The sequence below is a fragment of the Phyllostomus discolor genome, chromosome 9, assembly GCF_004126475.2.
Source record: "Phyllostomus discolor isolate MPI-MPIP mPhyDis1 chromosome 9, mPhyDis1.pri.v3, whole genome shotgun sequence".
NCBI classification, from domain to species: Eukaryota; Metazoa; Chordata; class Mammalia; order Chiroptera; family Phyllostomidae; genus Phyllostomus; species Phyllostomus discolor.
The window spans coordinates 57,661,172-57,686,211 of NC_040911.2; the positions used below are offsets into that span (position 1 = coordinate 57,661,172).

General features: G+C 43.4%; 1 protein-coding gene across 1 annotated transcript in view; it reads right to left on the minus strand.

The window, feature by feature from the left end:
- Positions 1–19,718, minus strand: part of COPG1 (COPI coat complex subunit gamma 1) — a 29,608-nt gene extending 9,890 nt beyond the window's left edge. The window contains exons 1-20 of the mRNA XM_028523672.2: positions 19,563–19,718; positions 18,561–18,613; positions 17,801–17,881; positions 17,467–17,538; positions 17,204–17,283; positions 16,046–16,121; positions 15,711–15,803; positions 15,201–15,287; positions 13,787–13,944; positions 13,559–13,692; positions 11,533–11,600; positions 11,074–11,262; positions 10,007–10,102; positions 7,291–7,534; positions 6,549–6,624; positions 5,084–5,187; positions 4,321–4,446; positions 3,941–4,009; positions 952–1,094; positions 459–630 (exon numbers count right to left, since the gene is read on the minus strand). Coding sequence (XP_028379473.1) covers positions 459–630; positions 952–1,094; positions 3,941–4,009; positions 4,321–4,446; positions 5,084–5,187; positions 6,549–6,624; positions 7,291–7,534; positions 10,007–10,102; positions 11,074–11,262; positions 11,533–11,600; positions 13,559–13,692; positions 13,787–13,944; positions 15,201–15,287; positions 15,711–15,803; positions 16,046–16,121; positions 17,204–17,283; positions 17,467–17,538; positions 17,801–17,881; positions 18,561–18,613; positions 19,563–19,599 — 2,158 coding nt within the window. The 5' untranslated portion in view covers positions 19,600–19,718. The remainder of the gene's footprint in view (positions 1–458; positions 631–951; positions 1,095–3,940; positions 4,010–4,320; positions 4,447–5,083; positions 5,188–6,548; positions 6,625–7,290; positions 7,535–10,006; positions 10,103–11,073; positions 11,263–11,532; positions 11,601–13,558; positions 13,693–13,786; positions 13,945–15,200; positions 15,288–15,710; positions 15,804–16,045; positions 16,122–17,203; positions 17,284–17,466; positions 17,539–17,800; positions 17,882–18,560; positions 18,614–19,562) is intronic.
- Between the last annotated feature and the right edge of the window lie 5,322 nt (positions 19,719–25,040).

Consider the following 25,040-nt stretch of genomic DNA (forward strand, 5'->3'; position numbering starts at 1 on the left):
GTGGGGAAGAGGAAAGCAGAAATGACACAGGATGGCTACACCCACATAATAGTTGCAGGCTCACTTTCACAGGTTGGAAAAAGAAGCTGGTGGTTTCCTTGGAAGGAAAAGATTTGGAATGTTTTGGTGTTTGTGTCTGTCTTTGTACTCTTTCATGGTATAATAAAAGGGTACTGATTTGAGGACCCAATAGACCCGGGTTCTGCTTCTTACCAGCTGTTTGAACTTAGACAAGTCATTTAACCCAAGTCTTGGTTTCTTCATCTATGAATAGGGACAGCAGTACTTATCCCCATAGGTCTTCTATGAGGAGAAAATGAAAAGTACCCAGAACTTAGCCATTCTTCTTTTTATCAGAACTAAAATCAAGGAGTTAAAGCTCTTAATTAGAGATAAATGACTGGTGCACAAGCTGCCCAGCTCATTCTCATCCTGAGGGTATCTGGAAATTAACTCACCAGCTGTGGGGTCTTCCTTGGGCAGCGCTACCAGTGTGTAGCAGGTCCCAGGCTGGTTGTAGGGCAGGCTCCGCACAGGCACATAACAGAGCACCTCATAGGCCTCAGTGGGCTCCATCTGCACTGTGACATTCTCCAAGGTCTGGTCATTGAGTGTGTTCATGCAGTCAAACTGGACCAGGGGGTATGGGATTACTGAAGGCACTGTTCTAGGTCTAAGAATCTCTTGCCTCTCCCACTGCAATAGCTATCTCTCACTATATGAGCCAACCTAACTCCCATCCCAGGTACCCTGCTCAGGTTCCATGTCTCCATGCCGACACACAGAAGCCAAAAAGGTCCTGGGTCAAGGGTGTAAGAGACATACCAACTGGTGACAGACCCAGTCACCAACGTACTGTATGGGGAGACATTACCCTATAGGACCCATCACACCTGGGAATATTCCTTGGCCCTAAGAGGCTTTAGCAGGACCTCAGCCCTCCCTGCTCACCTGGAACACCATGTGGTCAGTGAAGGTGTGTTTAGTGCAGTGGATGACATACTCTGTCTCTGACTCAGTGAGGGCCACAGGCTCAGGCGAGGACTTGAAGAGGGGCCCCAGCCCACGGAACTCTGGCACCACTGCCAACTGCTCTGAAAACCACAGACCACACAATTACTCAGCTTCTCAATTCCCAGACCAACTTGTGATGTTTTCTAATAAATGCTCATGTCCAATTCTTAAGGTGTTCCCCCTACTGAGATGGGTTGATATGTATATACAACTGTTTACTATTTCCTAAATATACTAATACATTGTCTCGTCTCCCTAACTTTGCTCAAGTTGTACCACCCACTATGAATACTTTCCTCCCCTCTGTCCCACAAAAGACCTCAGAAGCAACAAACTAACTGGGAGACCTCAATGTTGTAGGCATAATCCATTTGGAGACCTTCTTCAACTTTAGAAGCTCAGCAAAGATTCTTAAAAGAAGGTGCAAAGTAAGAAAATACTAAGAGGATGGGATGAATGTTGCTACAGAATCAGGTAAAAGAATGATCTAGTCTTATACATCTGTCAGCTAAGACAAATGGTAATAAAAATGTTTTATTGTACATCTGAAGCTAATATAATATTGTATATCAACTATAATTGAAAAATACATTTTAAAAAAGGGATATGTTCAGATTCAGAGTATTGCAGAAAACCCAACTTAAGAGTGAGTGGTCCATGGGCATCTGGTAAGGTCTATCTCTATGGACCCCCACCATGGCCTGTCCAGGTGAATGAGGCATCTGGCAGCTGTCTACACATGGTGTCTCTGCCTATGATGGCTAAAACTGCTGCTTGCTTCCCTATTATATGGTAGGGGCAGGATTCCTCAAACTATGGTCATGAATTACCTGTGTCAGAATTACCTGAGAATGAAGGTTTATTAAAAACTCCGATTTTTGTACTCATCCCAAATCTGCTTTATCAGAATCTCTGGGTTTAGGACCCAGGAATCTGAATTTCTAACGAGTTCCTCAGATCACTGATACCTGGTGATATTTGAAGACTACTGCTCTAAGACTTTCAACTTGTCTTCCCAATTAAATTGAACTGCTGAAGGACAGGAACTGTACCTTGAGGCCAGGGATGTGATATTTTGCCCTGTACTTAGTGGATACTCAATTCACGGTTTAGGGATAGAGACAGAAAGGCATAACTGTTTTTATTTTGCTTCCTTCCTTACCACAAAGAGTCTCAGGCAGTCTTCTGCAGCCTGAAGGACCATATCTAACAAATGTGCAGGAAATAGGACCCAGCCCACTGCTAGAACCTGACTATGGGGTAAAGGGATAGGCCATAGATACCCAGAAAGAGCCAGCTTAGATATTGCGAAGAACTTTTAAGCTATCATCATCATTAGCCACCAGAGTGCTTTTTATAATGAAAACTCATTTTACTAGGCTTCAAGCTTCTAGACCTGACACTTCCTATCTGGGGGATTTTGCTAGGAGTTATCATCAATAAAATAGATAAAATAATCTTGCTTACAGGGTTGTTGTGAAGATAAATGAAGCAATAAATGTTAAGATCTAGCAAAGTTCCTAGAACTTATCATGTGATTAAGAAATGTTAGCTGTTGGAACTGTTTAAAATAGAATTGATAACCTCTAAGAGGCTTGGAATCTTCCTTGGAAAGTATGGCAGTATGATTGCTCCCACAATATTAATGTGTTAATTCTTAGAACCTGTGAGTATGTTTTGTCACATGGTAAAAGGGACTTTGCAGATATATGAAGGTAGATATTAAAATGGAGAGATTATCTTGGATTATCTGGGTAGGCCAAATGTAATCACAAAATTCTTTATGAGAGGGAGGCAGAGGGGTCAGAATCAGACAGATTTGAAGAGGCTATGCTGCCAACTTTAAAGATGGAGAAAGGGATCACTACAGAAGGAATGTAGGTGGCCTCTAGAAAGTAGAAACAGCAAGGAAACAGTCTTCCCCTAGAGTATGCAGAGGGAGCTCAGCAGCACTGCCAACACAACAAAACCCATTTTGGACTTCTGACCTTGTAGGATAAGAAATTTGTGTTGTGTTAAGCCACTAAGATTGTGGTGACTTGTGATAGCAGCATGAGGGAACTAATACAGAAGGAAAAGTTTCCGGTTAAGAGTGATCCCAGTTAGCTCAGGATCCTAGTTTTCCTGAATCTGAAAGATAGTATGTTGACAGGAGACAGGATTCTGGAATAGAATGGTAAGAGGGGACTTTAATTCAGTTCAACAATAACTGGGTCTGTTTTGAAGAAGAACGACACTATGCTAAGTGCTGTGGTAGAGAAAATAAAGGACAGGACATGTAAACAACTACAGAGAACTATATTAAGGGAAAACAGAAGAGATGGAGTAGACGTGATCAGACAGAAGAGCTTAGGAGATGAAGGAGGGCTTCCCAAAGAGGGGTATGTGCTAGTCCTTGAAGGTAGGAATGCAATGGATAAAATGGTATGGCAATTAGACACACAGCCTTGTCCCTTAAAAATGCAAGACCAGAGGAATACATAAATACTTAAAATGTTACACTACAATATAGAGTAAACACATCTGGATCCAAGAAAAAGTATCAGTGTCTCTGGACCCCAACTGTGCCGAATCAGACATCCTGAATTGGCCTGGGTTCCTGGGGTTTGAATCTTCAGAATCAAGACTGAGAGCCAGCTCTGAGACAGTATTATCTGGATCTTAATTCTAGTCCCTTCACTTCCTGGTTGTGCAACCTTGGGCAAATTACTCTCTCTGAACTTTGAATTCCTCAGATTCCAAATGGACCTAATATCCCCCAAATGAGGATCAAATGTATTGTCTAAAGTACTATTGGAGCCCAGCACTCAGGACAGACCCAATAAACAATAGTTCTTACTCTGAATTCCCTTGAGCAGAGCAACTACTCCAAAGCTGAGGAGACTGAGCCCCACTTCTGAGAGACCCACCGAGTACTGCTACTCACCCTGGAAGATCTCCTGTCGGGTAGCTGCCACTTTCTCAGGCTGCTTGGCTGCTGTGATGGGGGTGCTTTCTACAGAAGCAAATACACACGGTGATCAACAACTCCACTAATGAGGCACAGTAATGGGGCAGTGTGGCATTGAGCATGGTGGTTATTTAGGGATTATAATTTCCTGAGTGTGTAGTACACAACATGTGAGAAAGAGAGTAAGTGTTCGTGTATGTCTCCATTTCCAGGAGCCAGGGACAAAAAGAATTATTCCCTCCTCCCAGCACAACCACATCCATCCTGGTTAGATTTAGTGGCTTCGCAGCCAATGCAGACCCTGCAATGGAGATGTGAACCTGAGAGCCTCTGAAAGAAGTACAGATGTCACTTACCTGTTCTTTGTTCTGTGATGGGTGTGGTGGCCAAGGGTACAGACTTGAGGTCAAAAGGTTTTTCCGATGGTTCTAGAGTATACTGCTGTAGAGCCCTTTCCAAACCAGGGATGGACACAGTCAAACCTAGAGGCCAGTAGGACAGAAGTCACTCTGCTTGGAATGCATGACAGAATGAGTACCAGGAATTCCCCCATGAAAAACTGAGGCCTTAGACTGCATGATCCTGAGAAAGTCACTTAACTCTTTGAGCCTTTACTTCCACATCCCCACTCTCGTTAGGATACATACAAGAGTGACTGATAAAGGGTAGAGCACTGTATAAATAAAAGTTTTATTTATTTTTATTTTTTATTTATCTTATTTTTATTTATTTTTAGAGAGGAGAAAGGAAGGAGAAAGAGAGTGAGAGAAACTTCAATGTGTGGTTGCCTCTCATAAGGCCCCTACTGGGGATTTGGTCCACAACCCAGGCTTGTGCCCTAACTGGGAATTGAACCAGTGACCCTTTGGTTCGCAGCCCATGCTCAATCCACTGAGCTATACCAGCTAGGCTAGAAGTTTTATTAACGACCAGCGTTTTAATTCACTAGGCTGTTTCCACCTACAATGGTATGAACCACATGACCTGAGGTCTCCTGGGGTCACAGGGGTGCCATGAAAGTCCAGAAAAGTGTCTTGCCTCAGATTACCCCTGCCCAGATCTGTAGTGATAAGAAGGGTCACAACTTTGGTAGAGAGTCAGAGACAGGGAAAGGCTCACCATTTAGGATATAGCCTGCATTGAGGGCCTTCTGTTTCTGCTCCAGGACACTGAGATAGAAGGTAGCTCGGTCCCTGACTTCATTGTCATCGTCCATTACACACCTGGAACCAGAACATAAGGTACTTCTCATTGGGGCCCCACAGGAGTTACAGAAGGTAGCTGGCAAAGCTTCATCAGAGAGTAACGAGAGAAAGTTGGTCTCTTAAAGCTCTGAGAGCTCAGTTTCCAGATGTGGTTTCCAGCCATCTAACTTATTAACAGGAGGTGACTATATCCATATTCCCTGGATCCTCTCCCTAAAGCCCACCCAGTCAAGGAAGTAACTAATATCTTGTAGTCAAGGAAGTAACTAATCTCCTGTATCTAACAGCATTATGTCAAAAAAAGAATTTAATATGACCTTGCAATCTCACTCCTGCTTAGTTATATCCTCAAGAAAACTGAAAACATACATCCACATAAAAATCTGTATAGAAATGTTCACAGTATCATTATTCATTCACAAGAGCCAAAAAGTAGAAACAATCCAAATGTCCATGAACTGATGAATGGGTAAATAAAATGCAGTATAGCCATACAATGAAATATTGGTCAATAAAAAGGAAAGAAGTACTGGTACATTTTGCAACAAGGGTGAACCTTGAAAACATTTTGAAGAAGCCAGACATACAAAAGGGCACAAATTGTATGATGGCATTTATATGAAATATCCAAAATAGGCAAATCCACAGAGATAGAAAGTAGATTAGTAGTTGTCTAGGACCAGTGGCAGGGGGTGTTAGGGGGATGGAGAATGACTACTAGTGGATACAGCATTTATTTTTGAGGTAATAAAGATCTTTTAAACTTAGATTGTGATGACGGCTATACAACTTTGTGAATATAGTAAAAACTATCATATTATACATTTTTAAAAAAGATTTTATTTTCATTTATTTTTAGAGAGGGAAGGGAGGGAGGGAGGGAGAGAGGGAGAGAGAGAGAGAGAGAGAGGGAGAGAGAGAGAGAGAGGGAGAGAGGGAGAGAGAGGGAGGGAGGGAGGGAGGGGGAGAGAGAGAAACATCAATGTGCAGTTGCTGGGTGCCATGGCCTGCAGCCCAGGCATGTGCACTGACTGGGAATCGAACCTGCAATGCTTTGGTTCGCAGCCCGAGCTCAATCCACTGAGCTATGCCAGCCAGGGCCACATTATACATTTTAAATGAGTGAACTGTAAGGCTCAAAAATATCTCAGTAAATATATATATTTTAAAAAAACTCAAATGAACTGTCACATCTGAATGAAGGCATTTTTGTATGGTATTATTTTCATGCTCTTCTGTGCCTTCTGTTTTTCCCCCTACAATCCATAGTTATATAACTCCTCCTCCCTCCCCTTTATCGTTAAAAACCAGACAAAAGACAGTTGCCTGAGCCTGAGGGAACTCTATCATCCATCAGAGTTTCTCAGGCCTAGATTTACCTCTTCAGCAACACCAAGATACTGGGTAACATCTCTTCATTCTGGGCTCCGAACTTGGCTAGAGCACTCACAGCACCTATGTTTATGAAGCACATAAGACATACTTGACACACCAGAGCCAGTGCAACAAGGCTCTGGGTGGATCTTGGAACCACCTGACTTTCACTTTCTCATCTACTTTATGGACAAGGCAGCCCCAATCTAGGGTTCCAGAAGCCATATTCACCATTAACTAGGATAAGGCCCCAGGAGGTGGCCACAACTTCAGGCTTCTCAGCTTCTGTATCCAAATGGCCTTAATTCGGTTAAGCATTAGATTAGCATCAATGAGAAAATGAACTGTTATTTCATTATTATGTATTGCTGAAAATCTGTCCAATGGGCATGAAGAGAAAAGAACAGTAAATTAAAAATAATGATAGTTGCACAAAGAATTGCACACTCACTTAAAAGAGTAAATTTTATGGTATGTGAATTATATCTCACAGCTATTGTTAAAAAAATTAAGTTAAACACTTTAAGTGAAACTTGAAAAAAACTCCATCAAACAAATACAGAGGTTAAGAACCATTTAATTAGATGACCTCTAACTATCCAAGGTCCTTCTACAATATTCTCAAAAACTGAGTTTGTGAGGCAAGAACACCAAATGCCCTGTCCTCATTTGAGGCTCGTGCCCCTTTGCCAGAATTCACTTAAGAACAAGCTAGAGAGCCCAAATTCAGCCCTGGCTCAGACCCACCTGCCCGGACCTCCTCATGCTCCAAGACCACTCGGTTATAGATGAAGCGGATGTACTTGGAGGGGTTGTTGGTCTTGGGCCCCTCCTGGCCCAGGAGATGCAGGATACGGGTGGCCAGCACAGTGAACTCACAGTCCTCGATGAATTCACACAAGTGTGACAGTCCTGTCTCCTTGCTCTCTGAGTTCTCCTCAATGATGCTGATGATGCAGTCCACGATGGCCCGCTTATATTCAAAGCCACCCTGCAGTTGGAGGGGTCAAGCTGAACAAGGAGGCTGCTTGCTCCAGAATGGGTTGTGAGGCTCAGAGCCTAACCAAGACTGAAGACAGTGGTCCACACACAGAATCTGGAGACAAGGGATGTGGCCCTCTGTACTCAATCTCCTTTTTGTGTAAAACTAAAGACCTGGATTGAATGTTTGCTGGGGTCTTTCCAGTTCTAACAGTATTTGGTGTAACAGAAATAGTTTGAATTTTATTCTTCCTAACTTTGAGATAAAAGGCCAAATGGGTGGTACAGATGCTATAGTAAACAGTATGGCAGTTCCTCAACAATTTCTTAAAAATATAACTACCATATGATCTCAGTTCCACTTATAGGTATTTACCCAAAAGAACTGAAAGCAGGGTCTTGAAGAGACAGTTGTATACATATGATCACAGCAGTATTATTTGTAATACCAAAGAGGTGGAAGCAGCCCAGGTGTCCATTGACGAATGAATGGATAAACAAAACGTGGTCTACATATGTAGTGAAACATTATTCAGCCATAAAAAGATATTCTGATACATGCTACAATGTGGTAGAACCTTGAGGACATTATGCTCAATGAAATAAACCAGTCATATTGCTTGACTCCACTTATATGAGGTCAAATGCACAGACATAGAAAGTATAATGGTGGTTGCCAGGAATGGGGGGGTGTGTGTGAAAAATGGGTAGTTATTGTTTAATAGGTATAGTTTCAGTTTTGCAAGATGAAAAAGGTTTGCTGCACAACAATGTGAATATATTTAATACTGATCTATACACTTAAAACTGGTTAAAATAGTGAATTTTGTCATGCATGTTTTACCACAATTTTAAAAAAAGGCAGTGGAAAGTCAGAAGATCCTAGATCAAACCTATGCTCTGCTACTTAGACTTTAATGACAGAGGTGGCAAATGAGGTACCTATAGGTACCAGGCATGTAACCTGGCTACATGAAACAGACTGATTGGGAACACTAGGGCAATAAACAGTGCCTGCCTCATCTAAAGACGGAAATCACTACTCAGCCTTGTGTTGCCGTATCTGGGAAGTTTTTCAGGAGAAATTGGAAATCTCTTATAATTGTTTTCCTGATTTTTAAATAATGGCTACTAATTTGAAATGTTTAAACAGTTCATTTTCTCAAATGTTTAAATGTTTAAAGCTTTGTCATTTTGTACAGTCCAAGTAAAACTTAACTGTGGATCATATCTGGACCCTGTTCTCAGATTACTTTGTTTTATGGCTATTAGCCACTTTCCCCTCCTGAACTTCATGTTCTTCATAATAAGGATAATTAGTGTTTACCTCATAGATTATTTTGAAGAATAAATAAGATGCATTTGTACATTTTAATAAAGCTGTTCTATGAGTAGGTACATTGTAAACCTGTAAACCTTCAACTGCTATTTTCATGGTTAGTTCTATAGCTAGTCAACAAGCTTGGCAGGCACTGAGTTTAGAGTAGTACATCAAGGCTTTGCTGGCAGCTGCTCTAATTAGAGAATGACAAGCCTCTCTGCGGAAAACTAGAAACAGACTTATTTCTAAACGACAAGGTCTCAGTATCTAAGTGTTGCACTCTAATAGTGAAGGTCTTACACTCAACCATTACATGGAACCATGAATTTTTCTGGGAGGAAAGGAGATCCAGTAGAAAATCATGGGCTTTGGAGTCAGACAGATCTGGGTCCAGGTCTTGGTGACCACAGGCAGGTTACTTCACCTCTCTGAATCTCAAATACCTGATTTTTAAAGGAAGAAAATAACGTTTATGGACAAGGCCTGTTATACACTGTGTAGTGTCTCCAAAGTGCCAGGCCCATTAGCTGAAAGCTCCCTAAGCATTAGTGCTCTCCCCATTTCAAATATTCTTAGGAACCCCAAAGACACCCAAGGCAATGGTTCCTCTACTGCCTTGGTCCAAGAGGCACTATAGGGCTGGGGCAAAGGGACAACAAATACCTGGGGACCAAATCTATTCCACAGCCACTTTGTTTCTGCTCTCTGAATTAACCAGTTTTGTTGAGAAACCGGTTAATCCAAGAAAGGTGGTGTTAGTAAATCATTAATTCATGTCAGGCAAAAAAAGAAAACAGATGTCACAATATTAGCATAGTTTCAAAAGAAACCACCCCATGGAGCTCCTGAAATAATTCAGAATATTTTTATACTAGTTACTAGTACAAAACATGTTTTCCTATCAGCTGCACAAACTTCGTCTCAGAGCATCTACTGTGTCTTTAAAGCCAGGATACCAAATCATTATAGTTACTACTGTAATTACTATAACTGCTACATATTTATCTGTTAATTAGTGAGGAGTTTAAAGGGCCATAGGAAAAAGGAAGCCAACCCAGTTAACAAGTCGGTCTGGGTACACCTAAATTGACATAGAACCAGCAGCTGAGTCATTCCCAGCACCAGGAGCCCTGGGATGCCCTGCTTGCCCCCTGCTTTTACCTCTTCCCGCAGCATGGTAAACAGGAAGTTCATGAGGACAGCATGTTTGCGAGGGTACTTCTGACACAGGGCACTGATGGCCTGGACAACCACCACCTGAATCAAACAGACATTCATAAGCATCAGCCTCCTGCCACCAGGGTGGAGTTAACTTCGTTTACCAAATGCCAATGAAGTCCTTCCTTAGGTAAGGGCCAGCCAGGCCTTGGATGTGATACAGGGCAGGGAAACAAGGAGAACTTTATCCCCACCCTCAGGGACCACAGTCCCTGAGTCCACCCAGGGCAGGGTGGCATGCAGAACACTCCTAATAGTCCCAGATCCATACTCTAGGACCCCAAACTCTGCTTTGTTACTCAGACCTCAAAGTGAGTCTATGAGCCTCCACTCCATCTCACTTGTCCTGCCTCTCTTCCTACCATCCCTAACTCTTTTGAGATTCCCCTCAATCAGCTTTTCTGGCTCCTCTTTGGATCTCCTCTCCTCTCCCTCTCCCCCCACCTCCCCTCTCCCCTCCCCTCCACTTCCCTCCTCTCCTCTTCTCTTCAGCAATCGTATCTCCTCCCATGGTTTTATCTACCTCTTCTATGCCACTGACTCCTAGATTTTTGTCTCTTGTCTGAGCTCGGTGTTTCCACATGTCTACCAGATAACTCCACCTGATGCCCACAAGCACAGCATATCTACAGTCACCATCAATACTTTCCCCGACTTCACCCAATACATAACCTTTCCCTCCTTCCACAAACCGATCAATGGCACCACCATCAACCCAAACTGGAAAACAACATCATCTTTGACAACATTTACTCCCTTGATCCTCACAACATGCCCTGCCAACTGGCTGTACAAAGGAACAATGTAGGCAAACACCAGAAGCAGGACTATGCATATCTCCCAAGGCCAAACCCTGTGAATTGTTATGTACCAGCCTTCTCCTCTGAGTCCTCAGATCTAAATAGCCCCTCAGATCAACCCTAGCTCAGTGGCTGGGGAGCAAGGAGAGGGGGCACAGGGCATCTTCCTAACTCTGGTGACTGTGGATGTTCCCAAAGTGCCCCAGGTACCTTGAATTCATCCGAGATCTCTGACATAAAAGAGGAGATCTGCTTCATGAGGCGGTCAATGCTGCTCTCGCTGCCGGTCTTGAGGAGAGTGGTGATGGCCAATGTGGCAATGCTACGATTCGAATCTGTTACCAGATTCTCTAGGTCCAGATTGCAGGCTGTTACTGCTGAAGGATGTTTCATGGCAACCTATTTTGGGAGGAAAGAGATAATAAAGAGGACAGGAACAAGAGATAAAAAATAGGACTTCTGTCATTCCACTGCATGGCTTTGGCCTAGTCAGAGATCCTTTGGACAAACTCATCTTACCATCTGGTACAAACTGCTGAAGTAACTTGAGGCCAGAGCTACACCCATCCAGCTAAGGTTAGGGATTAGGAAGTACCTCCACCTGGACCAGGCCACTTCCCCTGACCCTTTCAGGCCAGGTCCCTTTTCCATCCACCGTTGTACACTTACCTTATTGAGGGTTCGAACAGCGGCATAGCGGAGGGCTGCCTTGGGTGAGCTGCAGAAAAGCTGAAGCACTGTGGGGAGACAGATGTCATATACCAGGCTGCCCTCACTGCTTGGCAGCTAGGAAAAACCCAGGCAGGCCTCCAGGGGAGGAAGATAAACAGGGCATCATAAGTGTGCAAGGGCTCTGAGACTGTTCAGACCCAAACCTTCTGCTCATTTCCCTGCTGGCACCCCTACCTCAACCAAGAAAGAGTTCTCTCCTTGAGTCCCTGAGCCATGAACACAGAGGCCTTAATGCATGTGACAGCCCAATGGGTCTCGTGAATGATGAGAGCTGTTTACTAAGCATCTGTTGTGTGCCAGGCACGATGCTGATGAGCTGTCGTGCCTTGTCTAATGGATTCCTCACAACTTTATGACACAGCCACTGTTATCATACCCATTTAACAGATAAGGAGACTGAGGCATAAAGGGGTAAAGAAACTAAAGTTACTCTAGGTTAGCAGTCAGTAAATGGCAGAACCAGGACTGAAATCTAGGACTGCCTGCACCTGAAGCCTGAGCTACAGACCCCTGCAAGGTAGAATACTACTCTCTTCTGAGGCACATACAGAAACCAACAGACCTTCTTCATTTCTGGCTTAAACAATGGCCTGGGTTCCTATACTATGCTGGTGCACATTAGGCAGTGTGTCCCTCTCTGTGCCTTCGTTGTTAGGAAAATAGGGGCTCGATTTTGTGCGGAGTAGTAGCAAACATGGCTACTGTTTTCTGAGGTGTCCATGTTCCTTTCTATAACTTGGCTTTTATTTTCTTACACTTTTTCAGAACTTATTTTTGTTTTTCTTAAAATAAGGTTAACTTTTATTTTGAAGGCTCCATCTTATTTACATCTTTCATTATTCTGGAAATATGAGGAATATAATAAGGATGAATAAATACCCAAATTAGTGAATGAATTAATTTAGTTCTTGTATTTTTGTCTCTAAGAAGGAAGAGAGACTTCTCTCCACACATGAACCCCCTCTCTTTGCCTGGGGTTCTACTATTATTATGGAGATTAGAATAAAAGGTCCAATCATTCCAAAATATCTGTAACTCCAACTCTCCTGCCATAACATCTGGGCTTTCATTGGGTTTATCCCTTCTAGAACACTAACCCTCTCTCTCTGAATATAGTACTCCTCAGAACCTCTCCTTTCCTAGCTCAACATATACATATACACTTTCTCAGTACCAACCACTTGGCACATCACATGCTTGCTATTCTGATATACAGTGAGATCGCAACACCTAGTACAGGGACTGGCACAAACAAAGCAATAAATGAATACTCAGACTAGATCAAAAACAACTAGAGATGGTGGACTCCCCATAACAGCAGCAAGTTTAATACTTTCTGTATTCACCACAGTGTTAAGCATTATGAACAGTTCTAAGCCATTTGTATAGATCACATAAGTTTACTGTCTACTGTAACCTTATGTAACAAGAACAATTACTATCTACATTCTAGAGAAAGTGAAGCATGGAGAGAATGGATGACTTGTCCAGGCTCACTCAGTTGCTAAATAGCAGAGCCAGGACTTCCACCCTGGCTATCAGGCTCCAGTGTCCAGGCTCTGAAACACCCCTTTGAATTGCTTTCTCCTTTACATGAGATAGCTCAGCCCCTAGAGAGCATGCACTGGTTTCATAAATCCTGGGTTTCTCCACCAGGCCCTCTTACCCTATAGGCTGCAGAGCAGATTTGAACCTTACCTATGCCACTTCCTAGAGTCCCAACCTCTTCAATGGTATGATGGAACTAAAAGTATGCCATCCCTTAAATGTAACACATGAGAGAAGCTAGGTAGAGTGCTTGGCACAGAGCAGGTGCTTAGTAGGTACTAATTCCTTTTCTTAACATTAATTAGACTGTGGCCTATTTGAAGGACATTTTCTTTCTTCACCTGACCCCTAGCCCAGGGCCTAGTTCCTAGCAGGCAAAAATGTGTGAGGCTGGGGTGAAGGAGTATCTGGTAACCTGACACAGCTGGGGCCAGCTCTTTGGCACTGCAGCCTGGCAGATTCACGATGGCTGAGGCAGCCTCGTAAACAACCATCTCATGCTTGTTGCGCAAGCAGCTCTCGATGAAATCAAACAATGGGCTGTCATGGCTATAAAAAAACATAGGCAGTAAGAAGTTGTAAATAGCACAGTGTGGTAGGGTGAATGAGAAATTATCTAATGAGGGGAGACAAGAGCCATTACCTGATATCCTCCTCTTCTAGCTGCTTGCTAGCCACCCGGATCATCATGCAATAGGCAAACGGAGACTTGAGACCATGCCGAGTGAACTTGCTAATCATCTTATTGACAGCCAGGCGGTCATTCCTACGCACATGGTATAAGAGCCCTAGTGCATGGTACTAGAAGACAGAAAATAGCAGCAGAGTACAAACATGTGAAGCCCAGGTCTACAAACTGTGACCCTGGGCAGACCACTGTATCTTCCTAGACTTTAGCCTTCTCATTTTTAAAACGGGCATCATAGTAGCTGCCTCACGGAGTTGCTGTGACAAGTTCCCCAGATGGTATGTACAGATAGCTCCTGACACAATGCTCAACAAATCACACGAGTGTTATCTGTAGTTTTTGTTCTGTCCCCAATTATAGCAAGGGCTGTAACAGACATCATAAGTACAGATGTGAAGGAGAACACAGACACCACAGAGATTGGAAGGAAACTGTGTCTTTAGACAAGAAAGGAAAAGAGGGATCTGGGCCCCGAGCATGGACATGTATTGTAAGGTGTCATGCAAAACACCTCAGATATGAGACCTTATGATAGTAAACCCTACAGAGGGAGATATTTTTAGCCCACTGACTCATGGTTGGTACTGGAAAAGTGAGATCTAGAGAACCTGAAATCCAGGGACTCTGTTCTAGAGAGATGTAAGGCAAAAAGTTATTTCCTGTCCCTTCTGCTCTTTTCTGTTTCCTTACTAGAGTGGCACTAAAGTGTTAAGAAGGCTGTGTGTGCCTTAGATGTGAGAAGCTTCTCTGACCCTGGAAAGTGTTTTGAGGGGCCACAGCTGACTCTGGAGATGAGAACAGTGCGAAGGATGAGGAAAAAGAAAAGAGATAAACACATAGGTACTGCCTACAGGTAAGCACCAGGTGTGTTGAATGTTATAGATGTTGTCTCATTTCATCCTCACAGCTTTGTGAAGCAGAAACTCATTCCTATTTTACAGACAAGCAAACTGAGAAGTACACAGATAAAAGGAATTATGGGCCTAGAACACTAAAGAAGAGTTTCATAGACAAAAGTCCCACTAAGATATTTCCATGCATTACTAACAAAGCCAGTGTGGCAAAGGCCCTCTGCCTGCCTGGGCAAGGTTTGCTACATCACATACCCCAAAACAATACTCAGTGGTTTATCAAAATACTTTAATATTTTGGTACCAGGTAGCAAGCAGTCTAATCCAAGCCTGCCCTGCCACCTCCCCTCCCCCGACCCAACATGGCAATCTCCCTTTGTCTTCAATGACAAAAGGATTGAAGTCTGCTTTGGCTAGGGGTCACCAGGATCTCTGTGGTGAGAGTCCCATTTTGACTGGCCAGTGCCACGCGATATGTCTTAAGTATTTCAAATACCACTACTCTGCTTATACCTCACCTGGACCATGATGTTATCACTGGATGCTGCTTCCTGGGCCTCATTCACCCAGCGCTTGACCACGTCAAAGCTGCACTTCAACAGGTGCTGTGAGCAACAGGGCATATTAAGTGGCAGGCAAGCAGGAGGAGGCTCTCTCATCACATATCCTGGACCTGGCTTACAGTTCAGCTAGCTCTAGTTCTTTCCTCAAAGCTCAGGACCTCACCATTGTCCTGGTCTTCTGAGATGGCATACAAGCATAGGATGGTTCCCACCCTCCCTCTCCCAGGCCCAAACTCCAACAAGCTGTCACCCCAAAGGATGGATCAAGGCCATTCAACTGCCCTTCCTCAACCAATCCAGAATTACCCACCACTCTTCACTAAGAAGGTTAGAGGGACTCTCAAATCTGAGAATACAGAAACATTTTTTATTACCTACTGGAAAACAATTCTTATATTCTCTTTGGTTTCCCGATCCTACCCTCCCAACCCTTGGTCTTGCAGGGCCCCAGCTGCAGCTACACACCAGGGAAGACACCAGGGCAGAGCTAGAGACACTGGGCACCTTGTCCACAATAGCCTGTTTCATGTACCGCTCAATTGCCTGCAGCATGGTGCTCTGTGGGGACAAAGAGGGGCAAGAGAGGACCCAGTCAATTCTCAGCAAACTTCGGAAATGTAGGTAATGGGGTATGCAGCAGTGAGGTGAAGAGGAAGCAAATGTGTTTGCCTTTTCACCATATCCTTCATCACTTCCTTTGCCCAGGAGATGCAGAAAACCTAAAGCATGCAAAGGATGAGACTGAACCTTGATTGAAAAATAGGGAAAAGACAGATGGCTGGGTAGGGCAGCAGACTCACATCAGTGATCTGGCAGAGGGCTCGCACGGCTGGGCCTCGATAGTTGTCTTCTTTCCCAGTCATGTCCTTTGTCAGGCTACAGGGGGAGGAAGGCACTGTCAACATGCTGGAGCCTGGCCTGTTCTCCCCACACCAAAGTCCTCACCCACTCCTCTCAGCACCACACTTACCTAGATTACTATACGAGTCTCCTAACTAGTGTTCTCTATTTTTGTCCCATCTAAGCAATACTCCATGAAGCAGCAAGATGGAGGATTTTTTTTTTATAAAACTCAAAATTGACCAGGTCCCTTGCCTGCCTTCACTAAAACATTTCCAAGGCTTCCTACTACCATTACCATCAAGCACAAGCTCTTTAACAAAAAAATAGCCAAATAAGCTGTGTGATCTCTCCACTTCAGTCATTTGTGTATGCTCTTTTCTTAGCCTGGAGAACTCCTCAGCCCCTCACCTCTACCTCTGTCCTGCTATTTCTCACTCCTCCTTCAGGATTTCATTCAGACAGGTCTTCTGATACAAATTCAAATTGGGTGCCCTTCTGGTCTGTTCTCACAGCCTGTCTGGTTATTTCTCCGTGAATTCTGGGGCTGCAGAGACCATGTTTATCTTATTTGCTGCTCTATTCCCACAGCTAAACATAGGACTGATAGACAGTAAATAGACATTTTCTAAATGAACCTATAAATGAATATATAACACCCCATCTATAACCCCCCCCCCCGAAAAACTGACAAGAAATAAGAGAACTGAGCCCAAGTTCTTAAGAGCAGGGATTATACTTCAGTCACATCTTTCCCTTGAATCATGCAGCCTAATGTAGAAACCAATACTTAGTAAGGAAGCCTATTTGTATACCTCTTGCATTCTCTATGTCCATTTTTCTTATGTTTTCTCTTGGTACTCACTAAAGACTTTACAAGAGTTCCAGGCTGGCTCAGGTGACTAAAAGGAATCAAGGGAAGGAAGGGTTTGTGCCCAAGCTAAGGCCAGAGAATTAACAGGGAAACAGCACACTCTGGAGGCTGCCATGGGATGCGCAGTGGTAAATGAAAGATGAGAGAATCAATCAAAAGTCTCATTCTCTAGTACACAGGAGAAAAAATGGTCTCTGTATCAAAAGAACCCATCAAAGGAACCATCCACAGACCCAGGACTTGCCTACTGGTGACAATGATGACATCCTCTGCAATGCAAGACATCTCCTTGATGGTCAAGTAGCACATCCGACGGAGGGTGGGCTAGGAAAGAGATGGAAAAAGCCCTATGACCCCTAGCTCAGCATGATGGCCAGGGTTAGAAAAAGAAAACTCCAGACTATACAAAGGCAGTCCATACTGACTGGCGGAGTCCCTTTCCCTTGACCCTCCAACCACCCTGTCACAGCTGTCTTCTCTCAAGGAAAGTGGGGTTGGGGTACTTACATCATTAGACTGAAAGAGCTTGGTCATGGCAAAAAAGGCCTCAGTTGCTTCAGTGGTCCCCAGGTGCTCTCCCTATTTTAATCAAGAAAAGAGTCTCAGCTTGGGATGGAGAAGCCATAAGGCTCTTTTTGCTCAATCAGTCCAGGCCAGATCCTCAGCCCCTGCAGAGGTTCTATCAAAGGCAACACATCAGAGTTGAATGCTGAGGGGACCCAGAGCTGGGCTCTTGGCTACGACCACACAGAGGCTGTTGAATAGCCAAAGGGCTATTTCACTCATGTACTCCAAGATCTCCCAACACTGTTTCCTCCACCCCTAAGCTTCACCCTGTTACCTGGTTTATGAGGTAAAGGATCTTGGTGAGAATGTGAGCACATTTCCGAGGGTTGATGGGAGTTTCGTTAAATACACGGGCCTAAGAAGAAGTAACCAAGGATAATTTACTTTGTAGTCCAGTTTATTTCCCTTCCATTGACTATACTCAAGCACATTCAAGGGCTGAGAGGTCCCAGAATAAATAAATACACTTCCTTGGATAAGCTTATTTTCATAGGAAATTTTTTTTTAATTCATCTATTAACATCTTCTGAAATCTTCAATTTAAGTATTAGTTAGGAATGTACTGATTTATTAACTAACATATACTTGGTAAACACTTGTTAACTAGGAAGAGAAATGAAGAATAACAAAAATGTAAACATAATAAACTCTCTCTAGGAACAAAGTTTTTCTGCCTTTCAAGGAATGGGTTTTCTCCCCTATTATTCTTTATCTATTTTTAATTTTTTTAAATGATTATATTTATTTATTTTTAGAGAGGCAAGTGGAGGAAGATAGGGAGGGAGAGAAACATTAATGTGTGGTTGTCTCTGGAGCACCCCCTGTTAGGGACCTCGCTTGCAACCCAGACATATGCCCTGACTGGGAATCAAACCAGCAACTCTTTGCTTCAAGGCCAGCACTCAATCTACTGAGCCATACCAGCCAGGCCTCCCCTACTGTTCTTAAAATAAGAACTTTGAGTGTGTTAGCATCTCAATCACATTCATCCTGGACGTAATGATGAAATATAGAGGGGAGCAAATGACACTTGCCTCCTGGAGTACTGCACTCTTCTCAAGGTGCTGGAATGGGTTGGAGCCTCCACCTACAATCAGAGAACAAAGAAAACTGAGTACAGGTTGTGACCCTAAATTTCAAAAGTCTCCCATAGATAAGGGACAGATGTCCCTACTGTCTGCCTAGTTAATAGTCAAGTTCAAGCTCCTCTGAATGGCAATCAAAGCTCTATAAGCTTCATATAAATCACACCACTTTCCTGCATGGGTCTCTCTCAACCCCAAACCACTTACAATCACCCAGCATCCATGGTACAGTCCTTCTGTGCATCTCATAGTGTATTCTTTGCCCTACATTCATTTATGCAAATGATACTTAACTGAATTCCTATTACATGTGGGGACCACCATCTCCTAGTGACTAGGATTTCTTCATAGCAGATATCACATTTGTGGTTAATTACAGGCTTTATTATCATTTTGTTTATGTCTCTCTCCCCCACTATGCCTGTGACTATTCTAATATTCCTAGCTTAGGCAGTGAGTGTTTCACTTGTTCTACTGCACTATCGGAACACAGTAAAATGTTCAACGTTTGCTGAAAAAATAAATGAAAGGGTTCAGGTTCTCAGCCGCAGGATACTGGCTCCTCAGATAACGTCCCAGTTTGGCCAGCACCAACGCAGCCCCGGCGAATCCGAAGGGATTCAATGGAGAAAGGAACAAAGGTGCATCTGCTACTTCCCCGACAGATGTGGAAACTGAGGCCCAGAGGGGCGTGGGATTCACTGGGTGCCGCCCAAGGTCACCCAGTGAATCGTGCGTGGGCCGAGCTACAGATTGGGGCAGTAGAGCATGCTTGGGCTCTCCGAGGCTTGCTACTGACTAGCTGTGGACCTTCGCACAAGCCTGTCTTTCACTGGGCCTCCGCCTCGGGTCAAGACACAAGTCCTGAAGGAGGGCTCCCAGGGAAGATGTTGAGATCCTGAGGGATGGCCCAGCCTACGCCAGGCCTAGCTACAGGCCTGAGCTCCTCACCCGATTCCTCGTCTTTCTTGTCCAATTTCTTCAGCATCGTGGTGCCAACGAGGGAGTAAAGTAGCAGCCGTTCACTGAGCAGCTGCGACTGCTAGTGAAGGTATGATGGCGGTTCTGCACAAACCACTTCCGGCCGGCCACGTAACCCAGCACTCTCCGCCAGCGCGCTCAGCGCATGCGCATATTACAGCCTAGTGGTGCGGTCCGCCTTTAACTCTATCCTAGCCGGGAATAGGCCCGCGGCGAGGGGTCAGCGGGGATTGGCGGCGGCAGCGGCAGCGGCGGCGTCGGGAAGGCGGCGGCGGGGAGGGCCGGAGGAAGCCTTAGAATCGGAATTGACGGGTACCCCTACGCCCACCTTATCTGTACAATAGGAGTGGCTTTGCGTTGTGGCGTAAGTTTAAACGGGCTTTTGGAAGTGAGGTCCCTAGCACACTGGCTAGCAGTAGACCCCCCAATTAATGTTATCTGTTATTATTATTATCGCCTTTTAAGGGAGGCCTCTCTAGCCACTCCTCACTTTCAGTCCTCATCCTCCTCATCCTTGGCCTGAATTTTCTCTCTAGCTCAAGTCACCATCTAACAGACTGTTTTTACTTTATTGCTTTTATTGCCTTTAATTCATTGCTGTAGCATACTCGGTAAACTCTTGTTGAATAAATTAATGCTTGAACTTGCTCTTAAAATTTATTGAATACATCTGCCCATCTCCTATCACGTCTGCCTTTGGTGTAAATTGTTTTGTATTTTAACTTTTAGGGATCTAACTAAAGTAAAAGATGAGCATAGAAACTTTAATGCGCTTTTTAAATGCTTTGGGTATTTATCAAAATGCGCCGCCTAGCGCTGGGGGCGGGAGAGATGGGAAGAGAGGAAAAAGAAGCAGCGCTCAGGGTTTCTCTTCCTGGCCAGTTTGGCGGAACACCTTGAGGCCAGGGTAAGGGCGGTGTGTGCCAACGTGCCAAATTGCACCGGCTACCGCAAAGCCGAGTCTGGATGACTTAGCGCTGCGACGCGTGGCACCAGTCTGCCTCGGAAGGGAGCAGGTCACGGGGAGGGAGGAGGCCTGCAGTACGGAGAGGAGCCCAAGACGCTGGGACAAAGACCCGCGGGAGAAGGTGAGTAAAACAGAAGAGGGGGTGGGGGAGGGGCCAGCCTTCTTGCTTTGTGGAGTACCGCTGGTTCTGGGACTGGCGGGAAGCTGGGGTTGGGAAGAACGGTCTTGGGCCAAGGAGCAATTGTCAGAAGCCAGAAAGATGTTCAAAAATCTTTAACCAATGGCCCTGGGCGGGTAGTTCAGTTGGTTAGAATGTCGTTCTAACCTGCCAAGGCTGGGGATTCAATCTCTGATGAGGACACCTACAAGAAGCAACCAAGGAATTAATAAACAAGTGGAACAACAAATCGATGTTTCTCTCTCTATCTCTCTATCTCCCTCCCTCCCCTTCTTCTCCTTATCTATTTCGGATAAATAAATTTTAAAAATCTTTAACTAGTATCCCCACTCCTTATCCAGAGGCAATCATCCAGAAGAAGAAAATAAAATTGTCCACTCTAGGAGTTTGCAGCAAGAAAATTGGAAACACCCTAAATGTTCAGCAATAAGGGGATGATTATGGGAATTATGTTACAGCCATGGGATGAAATAGTCTGCACTCTTTATAAAGGAATATTTCTTTTCTGTTTGGTTTTTGTCTTTAACTTATTTTTTAAATTATTGTTGGCATATGATATATTAATTTTAGGTGTACAACATAGTAATTAGACAAAGGGATATTTCTGCTGACTCGGGAGGCAATGTGCAAACTTCTAATAATAAATGACACATTAAAAAATAAAAGGGTGTAAATGTGTTCATAATTAAAGTGAAAAAAATTTGCCTCATGGTTAAAAACCAGAAAAGAACTCCAGAGATTGGGATTGTTGTGTTAAGATGGCGAAATACTGATAAATTGTGTTGAGTTAAAATAGCCTTTTATGTATCAAGGACAATTTTTATAAACCTCATCTTTACAGTGAGAATTGTGGGTATGGCTCCAGCTTTAAGAATTGGCTTATAAATAACTAAGGTTTTTATTGTTTTAAAAATATAGTATACATTTTCCATGATAACTTCTAAGTCCTTTGTAGCAACACAGGATACTGGAAGTACCAGGGAAACTGGGGAAATCTGGGTAATGTTGGCAATATCCTAGCTGTGATTTTATTTTTATTAATTTTACTAGTTTTGAAAAATTGAGACAAACTCTCAATTTTTACCAATAGCAATATCCTAGCTGTGATTTTATTTTTATTAATTTTACTAGTTTTGAAAAATTGAGACAAACTCTACATACCTTAAAATTTACCCTTTAAAAATGTTTTTATTTATTGATTTCAGAGAGAGAAGGGGGAAGGGGAGAGAGAAGTTTATTCCACTTATTTATGCATTCATTGGTTGCTTCTTTTTTATATTTATATTTTATTGATTATACTACTACAGTTTTCTCATTTTTCCCATTCTGTCCCCCCTCTGCTCTGTCCCCCCAACCCTCCAGCGTTACTCACCTGCCTTAGTTCATATCCATGGGTTGTACATATAAGTTCTTTGAGTTCTATGTTTCCCATACCATTTTATTTTATTTTTTATTTTTTAATATATTTTATTGATTATGCTATTACAGTTGTCCCATTTCCCCCCTTCATTCCCCTCCATCCTGCACACCCCCTCCCACCCACATTTCCCCCCTTTAGTTCATGTCTATGGGTTGTACATAATAAGATTTTTGACTTCTACATTTCCCATACTATTCTTATCCTCCCCCTGTCTGTTTTCTACCTACCATCTATGCTACTTATTCTCTGTACCTTTTCCCTCTCTCTCCCCTTCCCACTCCCCTGTTGATAAACCTCCGTGTGATCTCCATTTCTGTGATTCTGTTCCTGTTCTAGTTGTTTGCTTAGTTTGCTTTTGTTTTTGTTTTAGTGTGGTTGTTAACAATTGTGAGTTTGCTGTCAGTATACTGTTCATATTTTTTGTCTTCTTTTTCTCAGATAAATCCTTTTAACATTTCACATAATAAGGGCTTGGTGATGATGAAGTCCTTTAACTTGACCTTATCTGAGAAGCACTTGATCTGCCTTTCCATTCTAAATGAAAGCTTTGCTGGATAGAGCAATCTGGACGTAGTTCCTTGCCTTTCATGACTTGGAATACTTCTTTCCAGCCCCTGCTTGCCTGTAAGGTCTCTTTTGAGAAATCAACTGACAGTCTGATGGGAACTCCTTTGTAAAGTAACTGTCTCCTTTTCTCTTACTACTTCTAGGATTCTCTCCTTCATTTTAATCTTGGCTAATGTAATTATGATGTGCCTTAGTATGTTCCTCCTTGGATCCAACTTCTTTGGGACTCTCTGAGCTTCTTAGACTTCCTGGAAGTCTATTTCCTTTGCCAGATTGGGGAAGTTCTCCTTTATTATTTGTTCAAATAACTTTTCCACTTGTTGTTTTTCCTCTTCCCCTTCTGGTACCCCTATGATTCGGATGTTGGAATGTTTAAAGACGTCTTGGAGGTTCCTAAGCCTCTCCTCATTTTTTTGAATTCTTATTTCTTCCTTCTTTTCTGGTTGGATGTTTCTTTCTTCCTTCTTGTCCATACTGTTGATTTGAGTCTCAAGTTTCCTTCCCATCACTGTTGGTTCTCTGTACATATTCTTTTATTTCACTTAGCATAACCTTCATTTTTCCATCTAATTTGCAACCAAATTCAACCAATTCGGTGAGCATCTTGATTACCAGTATTTTGAACTGTGCACCTGATAGGTTGGCTATCTCTTCGTCGCTTACTTGTATTTTTTCTGGAACTTTAATCTGTTTTTCTGTTTGGGCCATTTTTTTGGTCTTGACATACCTATTAGGTATGAGTGGGAGAGGTGTTCACCACGGTGGGGCAACCCACATTGCTGGGTTGTGATGCTATGTGTGGGGAAGGGGCCTGAGAGGGAACAATGGTGCTTACTCTACTCTCTGCCAGATTTCAGTCACTTCCCCTGCTTCCTACCAGCAAATTGGGCCTTTCTGGTGCTGATTCCCATGTGGGTGGGTTTGTGTACATTCTAGGAGCCTGTGGGTCTCTCCAACGAACTTTCCTGTGAGGCTCGGAGTTTCTCTTGCTGCCTCCTCAACCCCCACAGGTGTTTTTTTTTTTTTTTTAAGACAGATATGTATTTATTCTTGACATTATCTTTTATTTATTTTTAAAAATATTCTATTTATTTATTTTTAGAGAAAGAGGAAGGGAGGGAGAAACAGAGAGAGAGAAACATCAATGTGTGGTTGCCTCTCACTCGGCCCCTAGTGGATATGTGGCCTGCAGTCCAGGTATATGCCCTGACTGGGAAATGAACCTGTGACCTTTTGGTTTATAGGCCAGTGCTCAGTCCACTGAGCCACACCAGCCAGGGCCTCACAGGTTTTTTCAGTCAGTGGTTTGAGGCTGTATTTCTCTGCTCTAGGTTGTGCGGTCTGTTTTGCTTCCCCTTTGTTTTGTCTGGTTTATCTGCATGGGCAAATGTGGGACTGTGGGCTCCACCAATGCTGTTGTAAGTCTTGCTGGCCAGCTGCAGCCTTTGCGCCCTTCCACAATCCGCCATCTCGCCTGTCAGTCAGCCACCACCTTGCCACAAGTCCTCTCCACCTGGCTGCCAGACTCAGCCCTTCCTACCGGTCTCTGGATGAATGTATCTTTTTTAACTCCTTGGTTGTCCAACTTCCATATAGTTCGATATTCTGTCAGTTCTGGTTGTTTTTTGTTTTTAAATTGTTGTCCTTCTGTTGGTTGTGCAAGGAGGCACAGTGTGTCTGCCTATGCCTCCATCTTGGCCAGCAGTCCTCGGGCAGTTCCATTTTTTTCCTGAGGAAATTCCATACTGTTTTCCACAATGGCTGCACCAGTCTGCGTTCCCTACAATAATGTACTAGTGTTCCCTTTTCTCCACACCTCTCCAACACTTGTTTGTTGATTTGTGTATGATGGTCATTCTGACTGGTGTGAAGGGGAACCTCGCTGTGGTTTTAATTTTCATCTCTCTGATGGATAGTGATACTAAGCATCCTTTCGTATGTGTCTCGGCTCCTCTGTGTGTCCTTCTTGGAGAAGTGTCTGTCCAGGTGCCTAGTTTTTAATAGGATTGTTTGTCTTCCTGGTGTGGAGTCGTGTGAGTTCTTTGTATATTGACAAGATCAAACCCTTGTCAGAGGTGTCATTGGCAAATATATTTTGCCACACGGCTGGTTCCCTATTCATTTTGCTGGGATTTTCTTGTCATGCAGAAGCTTTTTATTTTGATGAGATTCCATTTGTTTATTCTTTCCTTTTTTGTCCCTTACTCTAGGGGACATATCAGTGACAATATTGCTGCATGGAATATCAGATATTTTCCTATGTTCTCCTCTAGGTATTTTATGGTGTTGTGACTTATATTTAAGTCTTTTATTCAT